At 34.8% G+C, this 15,308-nt stretch overlaps 1 protein-coding gene across 2 annotated transcripts in view; it reads right to left on the bottom strand.

Moving 5' to 3' along the window:
• Positions 1 to 10,554: 10,554 nt before the first annotated feature.
• LOC127848116 (MLX-interacting protein-like) overlaps positions 10,555 to 15,308 on the bottom strand; it is a 63,586-nt gene continuing 58,832 nt past the window's right edge. For both annotated transcript variants that reach the window (XM_052380416.1, XM_052380422.1), the window contains one exon: positions 10,555 to 15,264. In XM_052380416.1, coding sequence (XP_052236376.1) covers positions 15,134 to 15,264 — 131 coding nt within the window. In that variant the 3' untranslated portion in view covers positions 10,555 to 15,133. The remainder of the gene's footprint in view (positions 15,265 to 15,308) is intronic.

Raw genomic sequence — 15,308 nt, 5'->3', positions numbered from 1 at the left:
TATTACATCGGTTAACATCTGATCGTGGTCAAGTTTTTGGATTATTGACGCAAAGCGGCAATAATACACAGTAGCCAATCTTCAGCCTAATTTGCATATTACTGCAAACTTCGGAGCACTTCTGTCTACGCCGCAGAACTAACTCTCTGTTAACGCAACGCAATTTGATTGGGTGTTGTGAAAATGTTAGTACATGCGCATTGCTAGTATTCTCTATATAACGATAAAAGCCGTTACCGAGAAAAAGTATCCGAATGTACAATACTCGATTCACACAGGCGATATTTTAGATTGTATGTTTCCCTTTAACTCTTTCCTATTGAAGCTGGTCCGAGACTAGTAACACACTAAACATCGCAGTGGCGAAGACAGGGTTCAGAAACTTGAATGTTTTTCTAAATGAACTTAGTTTCCTTTTGAATCAGGGCCACGTTGTGAGATTTCATTACCTTACTGCATTCAAACGACCCTTATTTAAGGATACATGAATTTTCACAGGTTATTAAGAAATAGTATTTCTCATATGCTTAACAGATCTTGAGTATAAAGATATATGCTATGAAAATTGGAAAAAAAGTCGGAGGACGATTAACGTGTACATATTTTTGTCTAGTCATAATTACACATTAAATTCCATCTCGGAGAATTTCATAGTCAGTAATCGGCTAGTAAATTGTCAATGGAAAGACAGTATCGACCATCGTTCAACACCTTATGATAATAACACAGAAAAAAATATAAAGATTTAAAAGAACACGCCAATGTATCGCTTTTTAACAAAAGTTAACAATGAATCGAGATAGTACAGCGGCATAAAGGGGACACAGGAAATATTTTATTTAACTATTTCTATGACGTGCGCACGTCATAGTTATGACGTGCGAAAGTCAAGGCGTGCGCACGTCATAACTATGGCGTGCCCACGTCATAGCTTTGACGTGCGCACGTCATAAGTATGACGTGCGCACGTCATAGCTGACCCATCAGAAAAGGTATCAGATCACAAAAGGTGACTCGTGCGACCAATGAAACTTGTCGCAAAGTCAGCCATTTTGTAGCTAGCGACACAGAGCACATGGTGCGTTTTTATAACGAATTATACAGTATATATAGTAATCACTTGCAACCTTTCAAGATTTCAAGATAGGTAAGCTATCTTTCTGATTATTCATTTAAGCCTAATTAATATAGGGCAATTAGGCAGACTTATTTGATATCCGATTATTAAAATTATGGTCTATAAACAAGAGCAGACAACTGTATCAAGCATTTTGTAAGAATCATGGTACCTTTTTATGCTTAGAAAATTGAAACTTCGGTCAAGTTTTGTGGTTAGGTCCACTTTATTTCTAAAGTATCAAAGCTATTGCATTCATTCTGTGCAGGAAAAGTTATGTAACTCTGACTGGCATTTTGACAGAATAATGGCCCGTTTTATATTTAGAAAATTGAAAATTTGGTTAAGTTTTGTGTTTTGGTCCATTTTACTCCTAAACTATCATAGCTATTGCTTTCAGAATTGGAACACTCGCTAATTATCATAAGGGGACTGTACAGGAAAATTTGCATAACTCTGGTTGAAATTATGGCCATTTGTTGACTTAGTAACTATTGCTTTCAAACCTCAAATACTTTCTTATTATCATGAGGGTACTGTACCTGGCAAGTTGAATTTGAACTTGTCCTTTGAATTACATTGACTCTCAATGCAAATTATTAAATTTGCTGAAATTGCCATAACTTCTTTATTTATGATCAGATTTGATTCATACTTTGACAAAACAACACTTACCTGACATACCACAATGGACTCCACCCAAACCATCACCCGCGTCTAAGCCAAGGATCCCCCAAATAAATTACCACACCCCACATTATACCCCCTCTCCACCACAACCCCCCCACCTAAAAAGATTTTTTTTAAACATGGTATAAACAAAACAACAAATATTTATTTTTCTATTTTATTTTTGAAATACCGTCCGACCATCCCTTTTTATATGCCTGTTTTTTTTTCAAAACGGGGCGTATTATAGTTTCACCCTTGGCGGGCGGGCGGCAGCGTCGACAGCAGTGTCCGCTCTCTAATTCAGATAGTTTTCATCCGATCTTTACCAAACGTGGTCAGAAGTTGTATCTAGATGATCTCTAGGCCAAGTTAAAACATGGGTCATGCCGGGTCAAAAACAAGGTCACGGGGTCACTTAGTGAGTTTTAAACATTCAACATGGTTTCTGCTCAAAAAGTTGAGTAGTTTTCATCCGATCTTTACCAAACGTGGTCAGAAGTTGTATCTAGATGATCTCTAGGCCAAGTTGAAACATGGGTCATACCGGGTCAAAAACTAGTCACAGGGTCACTTAGGGCAATTTTAAACATTCAGCATGGTATCCGCTAGGTAATTCAAGTAGTTTTCAATCGATCTTCACCAAATTTGGTCAGAAGTTGTATCTAGATGATCTCTAGGCCAACTCGAACATGGGTCATGCCGGTTTTTAAAACTAAGTCACGGCGTCACTTAGTGCGTTTTAAACATTCAGGATGGTGTCCGCTCTCTAATTCAAGTAGTTTTCATGCAATCTTCACCAAACTTGGTGAGAAGTTGTATCTAGATGATCTCTAGGACAAGTTTGAACATGGGCCGTGCCGGGCCAAAAACTAGGTCACAGTGTTACTTGTGCATTTTACATATTTAGCATGGTGTCCGCTCTCTAATTCAAGTAGTTTTCATCCGATCTTCACCAAACTTCGTCAGAAGTTGTGTCTAGATGATTTCTAGGCCATGCTGGGCCAAGAACTAGGTCATGGGGTCACCTTTACAGTTATGCTTTTATGCAGTGGCAAAGATCCGTGTCGTGGGGACATATTTCTTGTGTTATTATTATTTACATTTTAATGCACACATGCACATATATGTATGTATGTTTTAAGATTCTCACTAAAGTGAGACAATTCTGGTGGATTTGTCCAAACTTGTGTGTTGGGGGCATGCATGTTCAATTGATAAATTATTGGTTATTTACTCGATGACAATGAAGGGCAGGCTTTCTTTAATGTGAGTGCATACAGAAAATCATAAAAACAACAATACTTTTCCTGTTTAAGGAAAAAAAAACATGAGATATTATCACAGCCAAGGTCTTGCAAAAGCTTTTACATTAATTTAGTTTTTATTGTGACAATTTTGTTCTTGCTATGTATAGTTTGTGTTTTTTATCAAAGTCAATAACTTCAGCACTCTTAAAGATGTAACAATCAAATTAGGAATAGTTTGTCACCTCCATAAAATTAATTGATATAAGTTATAATCCTTGACTAACAAATGATTCAGTTATTCCCCTTGCAAAATAAAGAAAAATAAATCTCTAGTTTTTTCAAAGACACAGATTTTTTAAATTACAAATTTTGTTGTTCCTAATCTGCCAGATGGCCAAGTCCCTTTTGGCTTTGATAATGTACGTTTTAATTGTTGCTGTTTTCAGTCAACAAATAAGTTCTCTGAAAAACACCTATCGCAGTGATTCAAGTACATGACTGCGCTCTGACCCTATAATTGTTACAGCATTAATGTTAAGTTGGTTTATGTTTGTACTTAAATTTAATTGGATAAAATTAGTTATTTAGTTCATGTTTAAGTATGTGATTCAGTCTGTGATTTATTGTTATAAAAAATAAAAATCTTTTTAAAAATGCAAATAGTCTTAAACTATCACTTGCCAATGAACTTAGAATGTGTATACTGAAATTTCTACATATCTGTTGTCATGCTTCTTAATGTTCTTTGCTGGAATTCAGTGTTGGCAATGGTTTGTTCATTTTAATATTATAACATCTTTAATTGAAAACAAGAGTTTGGTAGATCCCGAAGTGTCTCATCTGAAGCCACTGACTCTTGATTAGCGTATTCACTTGCATGACTCCTTTGTAACCTCGTAAATAATAGCAACCAATATCGGCGAAGCTCTTAGCAGCCTCCTAATTATGTGTGTATTTCGAAGTTTATGAGGTCCTCCCGCGCCTGAGGCAGCATTATATGAGGACCCGGAGTTTGTCCCAGCACTCCTACTTACTTTGCTCAATAGACGCAAGAAAGTTGGGACGAGTTTTTGAATTATAGCTGCAATGTACTGCTATTTAGTGGTTACTGAAAGATTTTCAATTTTTGATGTGGTTTTGTATTGGGGTGGGGGAAGCCGGAGTGCCCGGAATAAACCCCACCTGTCCGGTATGGTGACCACCAACCAAACTCACATGCTTCCGGGAACGGGGATTGAACGGGTTAGTTGAGAAGCGCGTGTACCGGACAATCCAATAATGTTTAGTACATCTTAACACGCATAATTGTGCAACATTTTGTTAAACATGGAAGCGTAACGACTTAAATTTGAAGAAATTAGCATCAATTAATAGTGCTTTGATATATTTGTACGGATGCATGGTGATACTGTTATGTTAAGAATTGAGAAAACATCAAAACGCTCGCGCTACACGTGCGACGTGACCTATTGGGCAATTTTTTAATTTCCATCCCTTAGTAACAGAATATTGTGTGAATGAAAGGATTCCGTTACTGCGAGGTAGATGATATTTTTTACACAAATGCACTTTACTTAAACACATTCATTACATTAATCAGATGCAATATTAAAATATGAGAAATTTGATTGAAACAAAAAAGCAGTATGTCAGAAAAAATAAAACCCCAAACGGGTATCGAACTCATGACTTGAATCAAACCGTATCGACGTTACGATCGGAAGATATCGTATGATAGTTTACGTCCAAAGGACATCAACAATACAGTTATCAGTCTTGCCGAGTTACACTACTGAAATTGCTTTTTTCAGAAGCAAGTTTAGCGATTTTTTGGTAAGGAGATAGTTTTCAAACAGATCTTTGATAATAAATCATGTACAGTAAATTTTAGGTGGATGACAATGGATGTACAGCGGTACCTTAGGCGATCAAACAGCCATTGTTCACGTTAATTAAATTTGTCTGATTTTATTGATAGAAATGTTCAGATAGATGAATGGGCATAATCAGGCGCGTAAACGTTTTAAAGATGAAATTGTTAAGTTTGCAATTTAAATGTATTTTCCGAAACTAAACTTTAGTTTTAATAACGAAAGACACATATTTATTCATTCACATGGCTATTATTATATTGACCGTTTTCCCATAATTTTACACATTGTTTAATTCATTAAAGGAGTATGCGTTTTTTTTATAAACCAAGCAAGTACCCATTTAGAAAATCTAAGCTTAATCTTTTTATGTCCCCCACCACTATAGTGGGGGACATATTGTTTTTGCCTTGTCTGTTGGTTGGTTAGTTGGTTGGTTTGTTTGTTTGCTCCAACTTAAACATTTTGTAATAAATTTTGCAATATTTTAGATAGCAACTTGATATTTCGCATGCATGTGTATCTCATGGAGCTGCACATTTTGAGTGGTGATAGGTCAAGGTCATCCTTCCAGGTCAAAGGTCAAATATATAGCTTCAAAGCGGCGCAGAAGGGGACATAGTGTTTCTGACAAATACATATCTTGTTTTCAATTTTGTAAAGGAGGTCGTAAATCGTGGCCATCTAGACTCGTCAATGCAACATATGATGTAATGCATAAAATTATTTATATAATACATATGGCCAGTTTGGGACTTGAGTGACTATTAAAGTTATCCAATCAACGCCTATTTGGTTAAGAATAAATGACGTTTGTTAATTCTGTTTGTAAAAGTCTTGTTAACAACACAATACCAGTTGATCATGGGTCAAATTAAATTTTCAAGTTAATGAAGCACGATTTGAAAGTAAAACTGACCTTTCCAACAACTATATTCATACTTATTTTTGGGAGGACTTTGTGCAAATACATCACTTTATTGAGTATGGATGAAACTTTTTTTCAAAGTACGTAAGTTCTTATGTTTAGACAATTTAAGATGATCACATTCATATCTTACGGGCATTAGAGTTCGATTTCCAAGTTTCATATTTTGGAAAAGTCACCGCAATGCATTCGTAAAAAATTGCTGATATTTGGTAAAAGCTTCCGTTTTATGCCAATCGTACAGCACATCGCATTTTACTGTTACCTCAAATGAATAATAGTCTGTCCATGAAAATTGCTTTGGTAAAAAGTAAAGTATATCGTGAAAGAATTCACTAAATGAAATGTGATAACAATATAGGATCCGAAATTATCAGAACTGCCCTATTTTGCTTAGGACGTGTATAGTCGATGTATCGAAAAATATGAATGTCTGGTGGATAAACTTCTTTTCGTGGCATCATGATTACGTTCACATATTTTATGTGAAATACAACACAGATGGTACATAAATAAACAAGAAACGTTTGCAAAATACGTAATACACTACTCAAATACTTTCGTTTTATGCCAATGTGAATACAGAAGCAATGTACATATACATGTACATGTGAACTTTTGAGGCGGTTTGGCGGAAGCACTCGTTTTATGACAATGGTTAATGCTGACCTTTGAAATGGTGACCTCAAAGTGGTGTAGAGGCCATCTAGATACATGAACATGTCAAAATTTGAGGTTTTTGGTAGAAGCACTTATGTTTAAAGGGAAAAGTAAATGTTATCTACAAGAATACTGGTCAGGGTTGCCATGACCTTTTACATAGTACCCTCAAGTTGATGTGATAGGACGCGGTCACGTATGTACACAAACGTTTGTATGAGGTCAATATTTGCACAATTATGTATGGATCATTTTGATATTGAACTAGACGCACTGGACCTGATTTTCAGCCAGAGTCAACTAAGGAATTTGTCGCACGCGTTTGCCTAGTTTGTTTGAAGTCAACCAATCATTTTCAGAGGAAATGATGTAACAACGGTGTCCCTTGCGATGTTCGATGTATAAGTATAAAGTGTGCGTGGCTCTCACAGTATCGACAGAATTTCTCGTCTCATAAACAAATATAAGTATGTAGCCTCAACGCATGTCTTTGCGGGTGAAAGATTGTGTTCTTTCATGAGAGCCACGCACACTTTATATACATCTTCATCGCAAGGAATTACTGATCTGAATTCTGATTCTCTGCAACATGCTGCCATATTAATCTCCGTAACTGCTTCAATGTGATTCTCTGCATTCCACAATGACGGAAAGCGGTACATTTGTTCTGGTCGACCAAATGGCACGTTACTATTAGACGCACGTCTAATGTGGTGATTGTTCCACATTTGAAAGGCCCGGTCAAGTTCGTCCAGTAACGTAAACTATATAAATTATATTCTCAAATAGGTTAAACATTATATTTATTGGTACTTTGTTATTCCTAATTAAAGACATAAGCGCATGAAAAGATCGCAATCCTTTCCCCGCAAGTGTTTTCATTGCTAGAGCGAATGACCCGCCGCTGGAAACACAACCTCTAAGTAATTGAAGGAGTTAACGATTTCTACCACTTGATTATTATAAAACCATTTATCGTTATTACCTACCCTTCCCTCCTTTTCGAAAGATCATTACTTTAGTCTTTTCGATATTAACTGTTAAATTCCATTTTTGACAATATGAATGAAGACTATTGATAGAATTTTGCAGTCCATCTTAAGATTCAGATACGAGCACTGCGTCGTCATCGAATAGTAATAAATAAATAGCGATTTGGTCAATATTTTTACCTGCATCTATATTTTCTTGTAAGTGCATCTCAATATCATTTAGAAAGAGTGAAAAGCAGATCGGAGAGGTGATCTCCCCCTGGAATAGTCCGATGTTGCTATTTTTTTTGACAATGTTCCTAAATGTTTTACGCAAAGTTTAACTTCACTGTACATAGATCGGAGCACGGATAGTAATTTTCCGTTGATTCCTAAATGTATTAGGTTGTACCACAGTCTATTCCTATCTATGCAGTCATTTGCTGTACGATAATCCACAAAACAGCAAAACATTTTTTTCTTATTACTTATTTGTCTCTGTATCAACGAGTGTAAAATAAACACTGGGTCTATACATCCATAATTGTTTTTAAATCCAAATTGAGCATCCGTTAAAACCGAGTGTTCATCTGTTCATAATTTTAGTCGCTCGTTCAATACTATTGTGAACAATTTAGAAAAACAGCTTGTTAGTGTAATCCCCCTATAATTATTTGGGTCGGATTGGTCACCTTTTTTATGAATGGGGATAATCATGCCCGAGGCCCAAGCACGGGGAAATGACTTTGATTTCAGTATGTGATTCAAAAATGTGTTTAGCGGGCGGACTATTTTTGGTGCACATACCTTAAAATATTCATATAGAACATTGTCAATTGATGGTGATTTATTTACACCAAGTTTCTTAATAGCTTTTAAAACTTCAGTGTCCGAGATTGGGCTATCTAGGCATTCAAATGTCGATCCAATGTCTTGGTCATTATCAAACTGGCTAATAAAGTTTGAATAATCATCTTTAATTTGTGTGTCGCCACCGGACATGAGTGTATTAAAATATTCTTTAAATTCTTCATTTGAAATATCATCTCCGGCGGCCGATTGTTTCCGCGATTTAAATCTTTTCCAAAATTCTTTCGGTCGCAGCGGGAAAAGTCGAGATAAAGAGCGAATATTATAACGAAATAAACGCTCGTAACTTTCTTGCTGATATGGCTGGAAAGTGAGCGTCATTGAACACATTAATACAAGAAATACTCGGTAAAAAACGGCGGAAAAAACAACAACAACTTGTCTCGGCATGGACGTCGCCAAATTGACTATCACGTGATTACCCCATGTGATAGGTGTCCTCAAAAGATTAAGAATAATGACATGCCCCATTCCTGGCAATACGTTAATTTTTACTCGCTCGAACTCTCTATCCCGAACTCCAGCACCTGATTGTATAAATAATTTAACCGGCGGTTACCACACAACGGCGGTTAAAATTTGATAACTTGTTCGGTAACTGGTCGGTAAGGTTTGCATAAAATTTTGTTAAGTATAACTACCAGTAAAAATCCCTAAAACAACATAACCTGGTTCTCTAGCTGGGTAAATACAAGTAACCTAAAGGTAACTTAGATAAAATGGCCGACATTTTTGAAATGCCTATAGTTCCTTCTCTGATCACCTTAACAAATTCTTGCCTGTTGAGTTATACAAAGGATGTGCAAGCTCTACAAAATTCTGTATAAACATTATATGATAGTTGGCAAAAAAAAAACCTTTCAATTTCCTTATAGCAGAATGGTGTACGCTATTCAGATACATTTTAAACATTATATATTACTATAAAGTACAATTTCTAAATTGATTGTTTATCATTAAATGGTTTATTTGACGATCACGTTATCGTCCCATTTGAAAATATTTCGGAGTAGACACTCAGGTAACACAACAATAAATCCATACAAGTAGCATCCTGTCCTTCACAAAAGTTTAGCATGTGTTCGTTTTGGGCTACTATGTAATTAATGTTGGCATATTTCGTACGTGATTTTGTGTATCCTTAATGTTAATTCTTACATAATGTGAAACTATTAGGTAGGTTATAAGCCACAGAACATGCGCCTCTAGACAGATTGCTTTAATTATCTACAATATGCAAAATTAGTCCATACTCCAGCACGTCTCCCAGGCGCAGACGTCAGCCACTGGAGGGTTCTTTCGGTTCAGGAATCGCACTTTAGTCATGCCTGAATTAAACACGAACATGGAGGTATTGGTTGGGCGTTGGTAAACATAATAAACATGAAATTACATGTTCACAGTTGTATATATGTATTAATTTACACTTATCCACGTGTAAAACATGAAGTCATGATTGGCAAACACATGGCAGGACATAAAAAACAATTTATCATATTGAAAAGGTCGAAACGAAATTTGCATGTGTGTTTTTTTAACTTTGAACAATCTGAGCTAATTTACTTATAAACACATAATCTGAGCAAATTTACTTGAACAAACAGTCTGAGCTAGTTTACTTGGACAAATAATCTGAGATAGTTTACTTGGACAAATAATCTGAGATAGTTTACTTGGACAAATAATCTGAGACAGTTTACTTGGACAAATAATCTGAGATAGTTTACTTGGACAAACAATCTGAGATAGTTTACTTGGACAAATAATCTGAGATAGTTTACTTGGACAAATAATCTGAGATAGTTTACTTGAACAAATAATCTGAGTTAGTTCACTTAAACAAATAATCTGAGCTAGTTTACTTGAAGTTTTGAGGTACTTTCCTGGACTGCAGGAAGTGAGATTTGTGATGTGTTCCAGCATTCCTACATGATGAACTGACAAGACTGGCAGTTAATATCTGAATTCTAAATCTGTTCTTTAACTGAAAATGGCTTATTCTATGATACGGTGATGTGGTTAGGAAACCAGAGTGCTAGACAAAAACCCCACTTGTCTGGCATTTTGACCAGAAATTAAAATCACACGCAAGGTGTGAGCATTGAAACCGGGTGAGAAACTTGCGTACGAACCGTTAGGCTTACTATACAGCCAGTTATTTGCAAAAGATCCCAACATGCTTTTACTGAGCCGTGGTCAAAAGATACGACAAAAAATATAATTTTTGTTCATTTTATACATGTTTTTGTTATAGAAGTACATCTCAATTCCACAGCTATTGTTAAATATACAAATTTTCGACTAAGAAATCTACAAATAACTTTTTTAACAAATACACAACATTTATTAATGAGATCATATCTTAATTGTATACATGCCTCAAACTTTCCGAGTAATGTTTACATAACAATTTTAAAATACACTTAACTTACCCCTTCTACCTCACAAACGCATTTTTCATGAAAATGTGTTGATACTTAAAAACTGTATTTTAACTGTACACTTACACATATAATACATATTGGCCAATGCACAAAAAGTTTAGTGATTACAAATATATAGCACAGTATACACTGAACAAGGTACAATATACTTGCAATGAAAGTGACTGATATAGATTTTAACTTGGGATGTGACACTTACTTGAATATTCAATTGAATGATGTCCATTAAAAGGATTAAAGTGGTATTTAAAAATTTACCATTTTGTTGTATTCTTTTTACAACACAACAATTTCAGTTAGTAGAAAGTATTTTTACTTAACATAAATAACCGTTTTTCACTAAGCACAACTAGATAAATTTATTTTATGGGTTCATGGTCCAGTGGCATGTGTCAAATTAATCTCAGTTTTTCTTTCTTGCAAAATATGTGAGTAACTCGCAGTCTGTTCAGGTTTTATGCTGTATGCTGTTCATCAATATCTAAGGGTTGGAAATAAGGCCTTCAAAACTTGAATCTTGTAAGAAAGGTTTTAATTTAATTTACCTTTCTAAGGGACTAAAAGTGCATACAAATACAATTCTTATTGGTTAAGGTTTAAAGTGTCGTCCCTGCACAGGCTTATCTGGGGTGAAACTTTAAGTTCATTCATTAAGACCAATTTTCCTAGAAGGAGCCTCATGTGCTTGAAACCTGTGCAACGATTATGTAAAATATGAACTGAATGAGCCAGATATCACCTTCAAGCAACAACTTACATGAACAGAAGTAATATCCTTCCAAACCTGGAAGATGCAAGATTTCAAAACTTTAAAAAGGTTACTGAAATAGATATTGTCAACATAACTGGACTTCTCAAACCACGACTAATACCCCGTCACCTCTTTGCAAGCAGTTCAAGGCAAATAACCGAGGATTGTGTAGATCAGTGCAAAGAAAAATATTTTGGCAATAAGGAAAAATAATAAAAACTATAATTATTTCATCATCATGCAAATCTTCATGATGATGAAATAATTGTAGTTTTAATTCTGACCTTTGAAGAACGGAGCAATAGTTTACTCCACTTAATCCTAAAACTGTATGCAGACTTGCTGACAGACCAACAGAATGACTCCAATAAACCACTTTTCTAACTTTGTTTGTGGGGTTAGGTATTAAAACATCTCCTTTCTTCTTAGCAGTTGTATAAAATGTACTATTACACACCTTCCGTTATCAGTTTGGGCACTATATTTAAAAGCATACAAAAACACAACATACCTGAGATAAAGTGATCAAAATTAGTCTCATTATTCTTAATAGCATAACAACTTAAAGGCACTTGGTTCTATAGCAGCCAATCCTAAGAAAAAAACATCCATGACTGACAAAGGTATAAAAACTAGACACGATTGAAGACACGATTGTCCTTACTTTCAACAAAAAGGATTGCTAAACAAAAATGTATTAATATTAAAAAAAGAAGTTATCATTTTAACTTTGTGTATATCACATTTATTATCAAGAAACATTATAGATTTTAACATTTTTGTATAATTGATATGCAATTTTACCTTAAACAGTAACAGAAATTGCTTTAACTAGCAAATTAACAAGTCAGCTGTAATAATAACATTTTAAAAACAAAGTATAATATTCTAGCAATCACAGTAGGGTCTTTACTTCTTTTTATACAATACAACCATGTATACGCACTTCTGTTACTAACACAGTGAAACAAAATGCCCTAATAAGTGTCTTTTGAGCATAAACATAGAAATTCAAAAAAGACTAGAAGACATTTTCTAATTAAGTTATCATTATATCCCCAAGAAGTTTTATAAATTACAAACATGATAGTAGTCACGTGACAAACCAGGTTGTATTGCCTGTTGTGACGTCATACGTATGTGATGTCACCACCTCGTTCTCAACTTGTAAAATATTTAGGGAATTTATAGTGAATGTAATAGATTAAATAGGTCGTATAGATATGGTTACTCGGGAATTGTGCATATGTTGGGGATATGGCATTATGTATATGTAATTAAATTGTCATTCAATTACAATACGAGTTTGTCTTCGTGATGTATATTTAACAAAATTCTTATCTTTAAAACTTAAACAAGTTATTCAATCAAATATGATAACTTCTAAGGGTTGCTACATATAGCAAAACTTTTATTATTTCCCTTGGCAAGACAATGTTTATATATTAAGATATCAGCCTTGGCAATAAAGAAAACAAAAGCTCATCTTTGGGTAATTATTATCAGATATACCGGTACATACTAAACAATTATTAAAATTACAAAGTCAAATAAAAAAGCTTTCTTGTTTATTATGTTTTTATAATCTACTTAATTATCAAATAACAGAAGAGAAAATTATAAACAGTAATTATAGGAAAGAAAATGGCAATTGTGTTTATTACAATGCGGTTGGATGTACATCCCTTACAGCTATTAAGTTCAGTAACCTCCATCATATTTGTGCTGTTAAAATTACCACCCTTACAAACAATCTGTTGGAATCCTCTTCCTTCCACCTATCAAATAAACTGATGCACCTATATGTATGTTGTCTCCTCCTATACACTGATGCTGTAAGTTACAACCATGAAACATATGCCATTGAAAAGTAACCTTCCGTGCACCTATGTTGTTGGAGAAACCACCCTGATAAATATAAGGTAAGAGTAACTTCCCTTTCACCTTTAATGTTTGAGGTACCATCTGTACACATATTAAATTTTGGTGTTACCTCCCTTACATATATTCAATTGGAGTAACATCCCTTACATTTATACTGTTGATATACCTCCCTTACACATCTACTTTCTTGAATTCCTCCCACTACACTGAGCTTTTGACACAAAAAGCTTTTTTATGGTACAGAAACAAACAACAATTAAACAGTGAGAAGTATCTAACATCTTCACAATAAAGCCTCTTTAACAAAGACTATTTGATGGAAATTAACATTAACATATTTCTTTATTTTATTATGTTGCAGAAGTCATACATATAAGTACTTAAAGAAATTTCGTAATGTGCAGCCTTTCACAAGATACTGTCTAATATATGCTTTTGGAGAATAAAAGAGACGAAATGGCAATAATATTATCAATGTTAGAGGTTTGTAAACATCAAACATGACATGTATTATATTAGGATAACATATTTGTATGTGTACCACAAATGTTTGGAACACGAGACCTCATTCTTGACCTTAAGAGTTTTCTTCACAAAAAAACACAAACAAGCAAAAAACACTCAACTTACTCCATTAACAGCCCCCTTTCTCTCTCCCCACAAAACAAAACAACAGAAAACTCTTCCTGTAAGGCTATTAAAAGGAATGTGTCACTGTGCGCTGTGCGACAAGAACAAGCATATTCACTGAAAATAGTTTTAACATTGGCATGGAGTTTATTTAACAAATGCTGATGCTTGAATGCAAAAATGTACAACACCAAAGATCACCTAAAAACATAAGGCAGAAAATAAGCAACATTCACACTGTCTAAAGAACACAAGTTTGCCTGAAATTAATATTTCAAAAGGAAGGAAAAACAATACCAATTAAGTTTGCTTGTTCTCTATTGTAAGTTGTTTAATTAAAAAAATCTTAAAGCTTAAAGCAATTTAATTGAGTAAAAATAAAACCCAGTACTTTTGTATTTACATTTTATCACTTTACAAATAGCAAATATAGTCACAGAGGAATGTACATACAACATCTTATGATAATTATCAACACAAACAGATGTTTCCATGAAAATACCAAAACATGCATTAAGCAATATAACAACAGAACAGCCCTTTAGAAAAGCTGTAACATATTTGGCTCCTTTAAACACATTAACGCATAATTATACCAAAAAAGTATTCACGCGCACATGCTGAACAGCATTTCTGCCACTTTTTCCTAGCTCAAAGTCACTTTGTTGATAAAGACCCTGCATCCTATGTTGAAAGCCCCATTCTCCCTTCAGTGTTCAACTTGCATTCATATAAAAGCACAATGAAGATCAATACTGTATTACTGTCATTGAATATCTCTGAACACAAGCATAAAGACCAATTTCTTTGCATCTAACGCCATCTCTTACAATCGGTGAACACTGCATTAAGTACAAACTATTATCCCACAAACGTCTCTACACTCGAGTCTTTGCATCAAATCAAATACACCATTCATTTCAACATCACATTTTGCCAATTTCCACTTGGCTCAAACCCACCTTTATTTACATTCCAACAATCAACTCGAAGACAATCATCCTATTAAGTCCCATATCCCTTAGGATATTTGCAGCACGATTTACATGCTAACCATCGTTCCAACAACTTAAGCTACGCTGCTGCCCTCATGTTCCGCCGTCACCGCTCATGTGTTTCTGCCGTTTTATCACAGCCTGTGCAGCCTGTTCCGGTACGCGGGCCGGATCAGACAAAATACTCGTCGTGGTGCTGAGATGCCGCATCGCCTCTGACACAACTGAAACCGAAAATGGAATATTAAGCCTTGAACTAGAAAAAGCG

Source organism: Dreissena polymorpha, chromosome 1 (genome assembly GCF_020536995.1).
Source record: "Dreissena polymorpha isolate Duluth1 chromosome 1, UMN_Dpol_1.0, whole genome shotgun sequence".
NCBI lineage: Eukaryota > Metazoa > Mollusca > Bivalvia > Myida > Dreissenidae > Dreissena > Dreissena polymorpha.
This window is presented reverse-complemented; position numbering and strand designations above follow the sequence as displayed.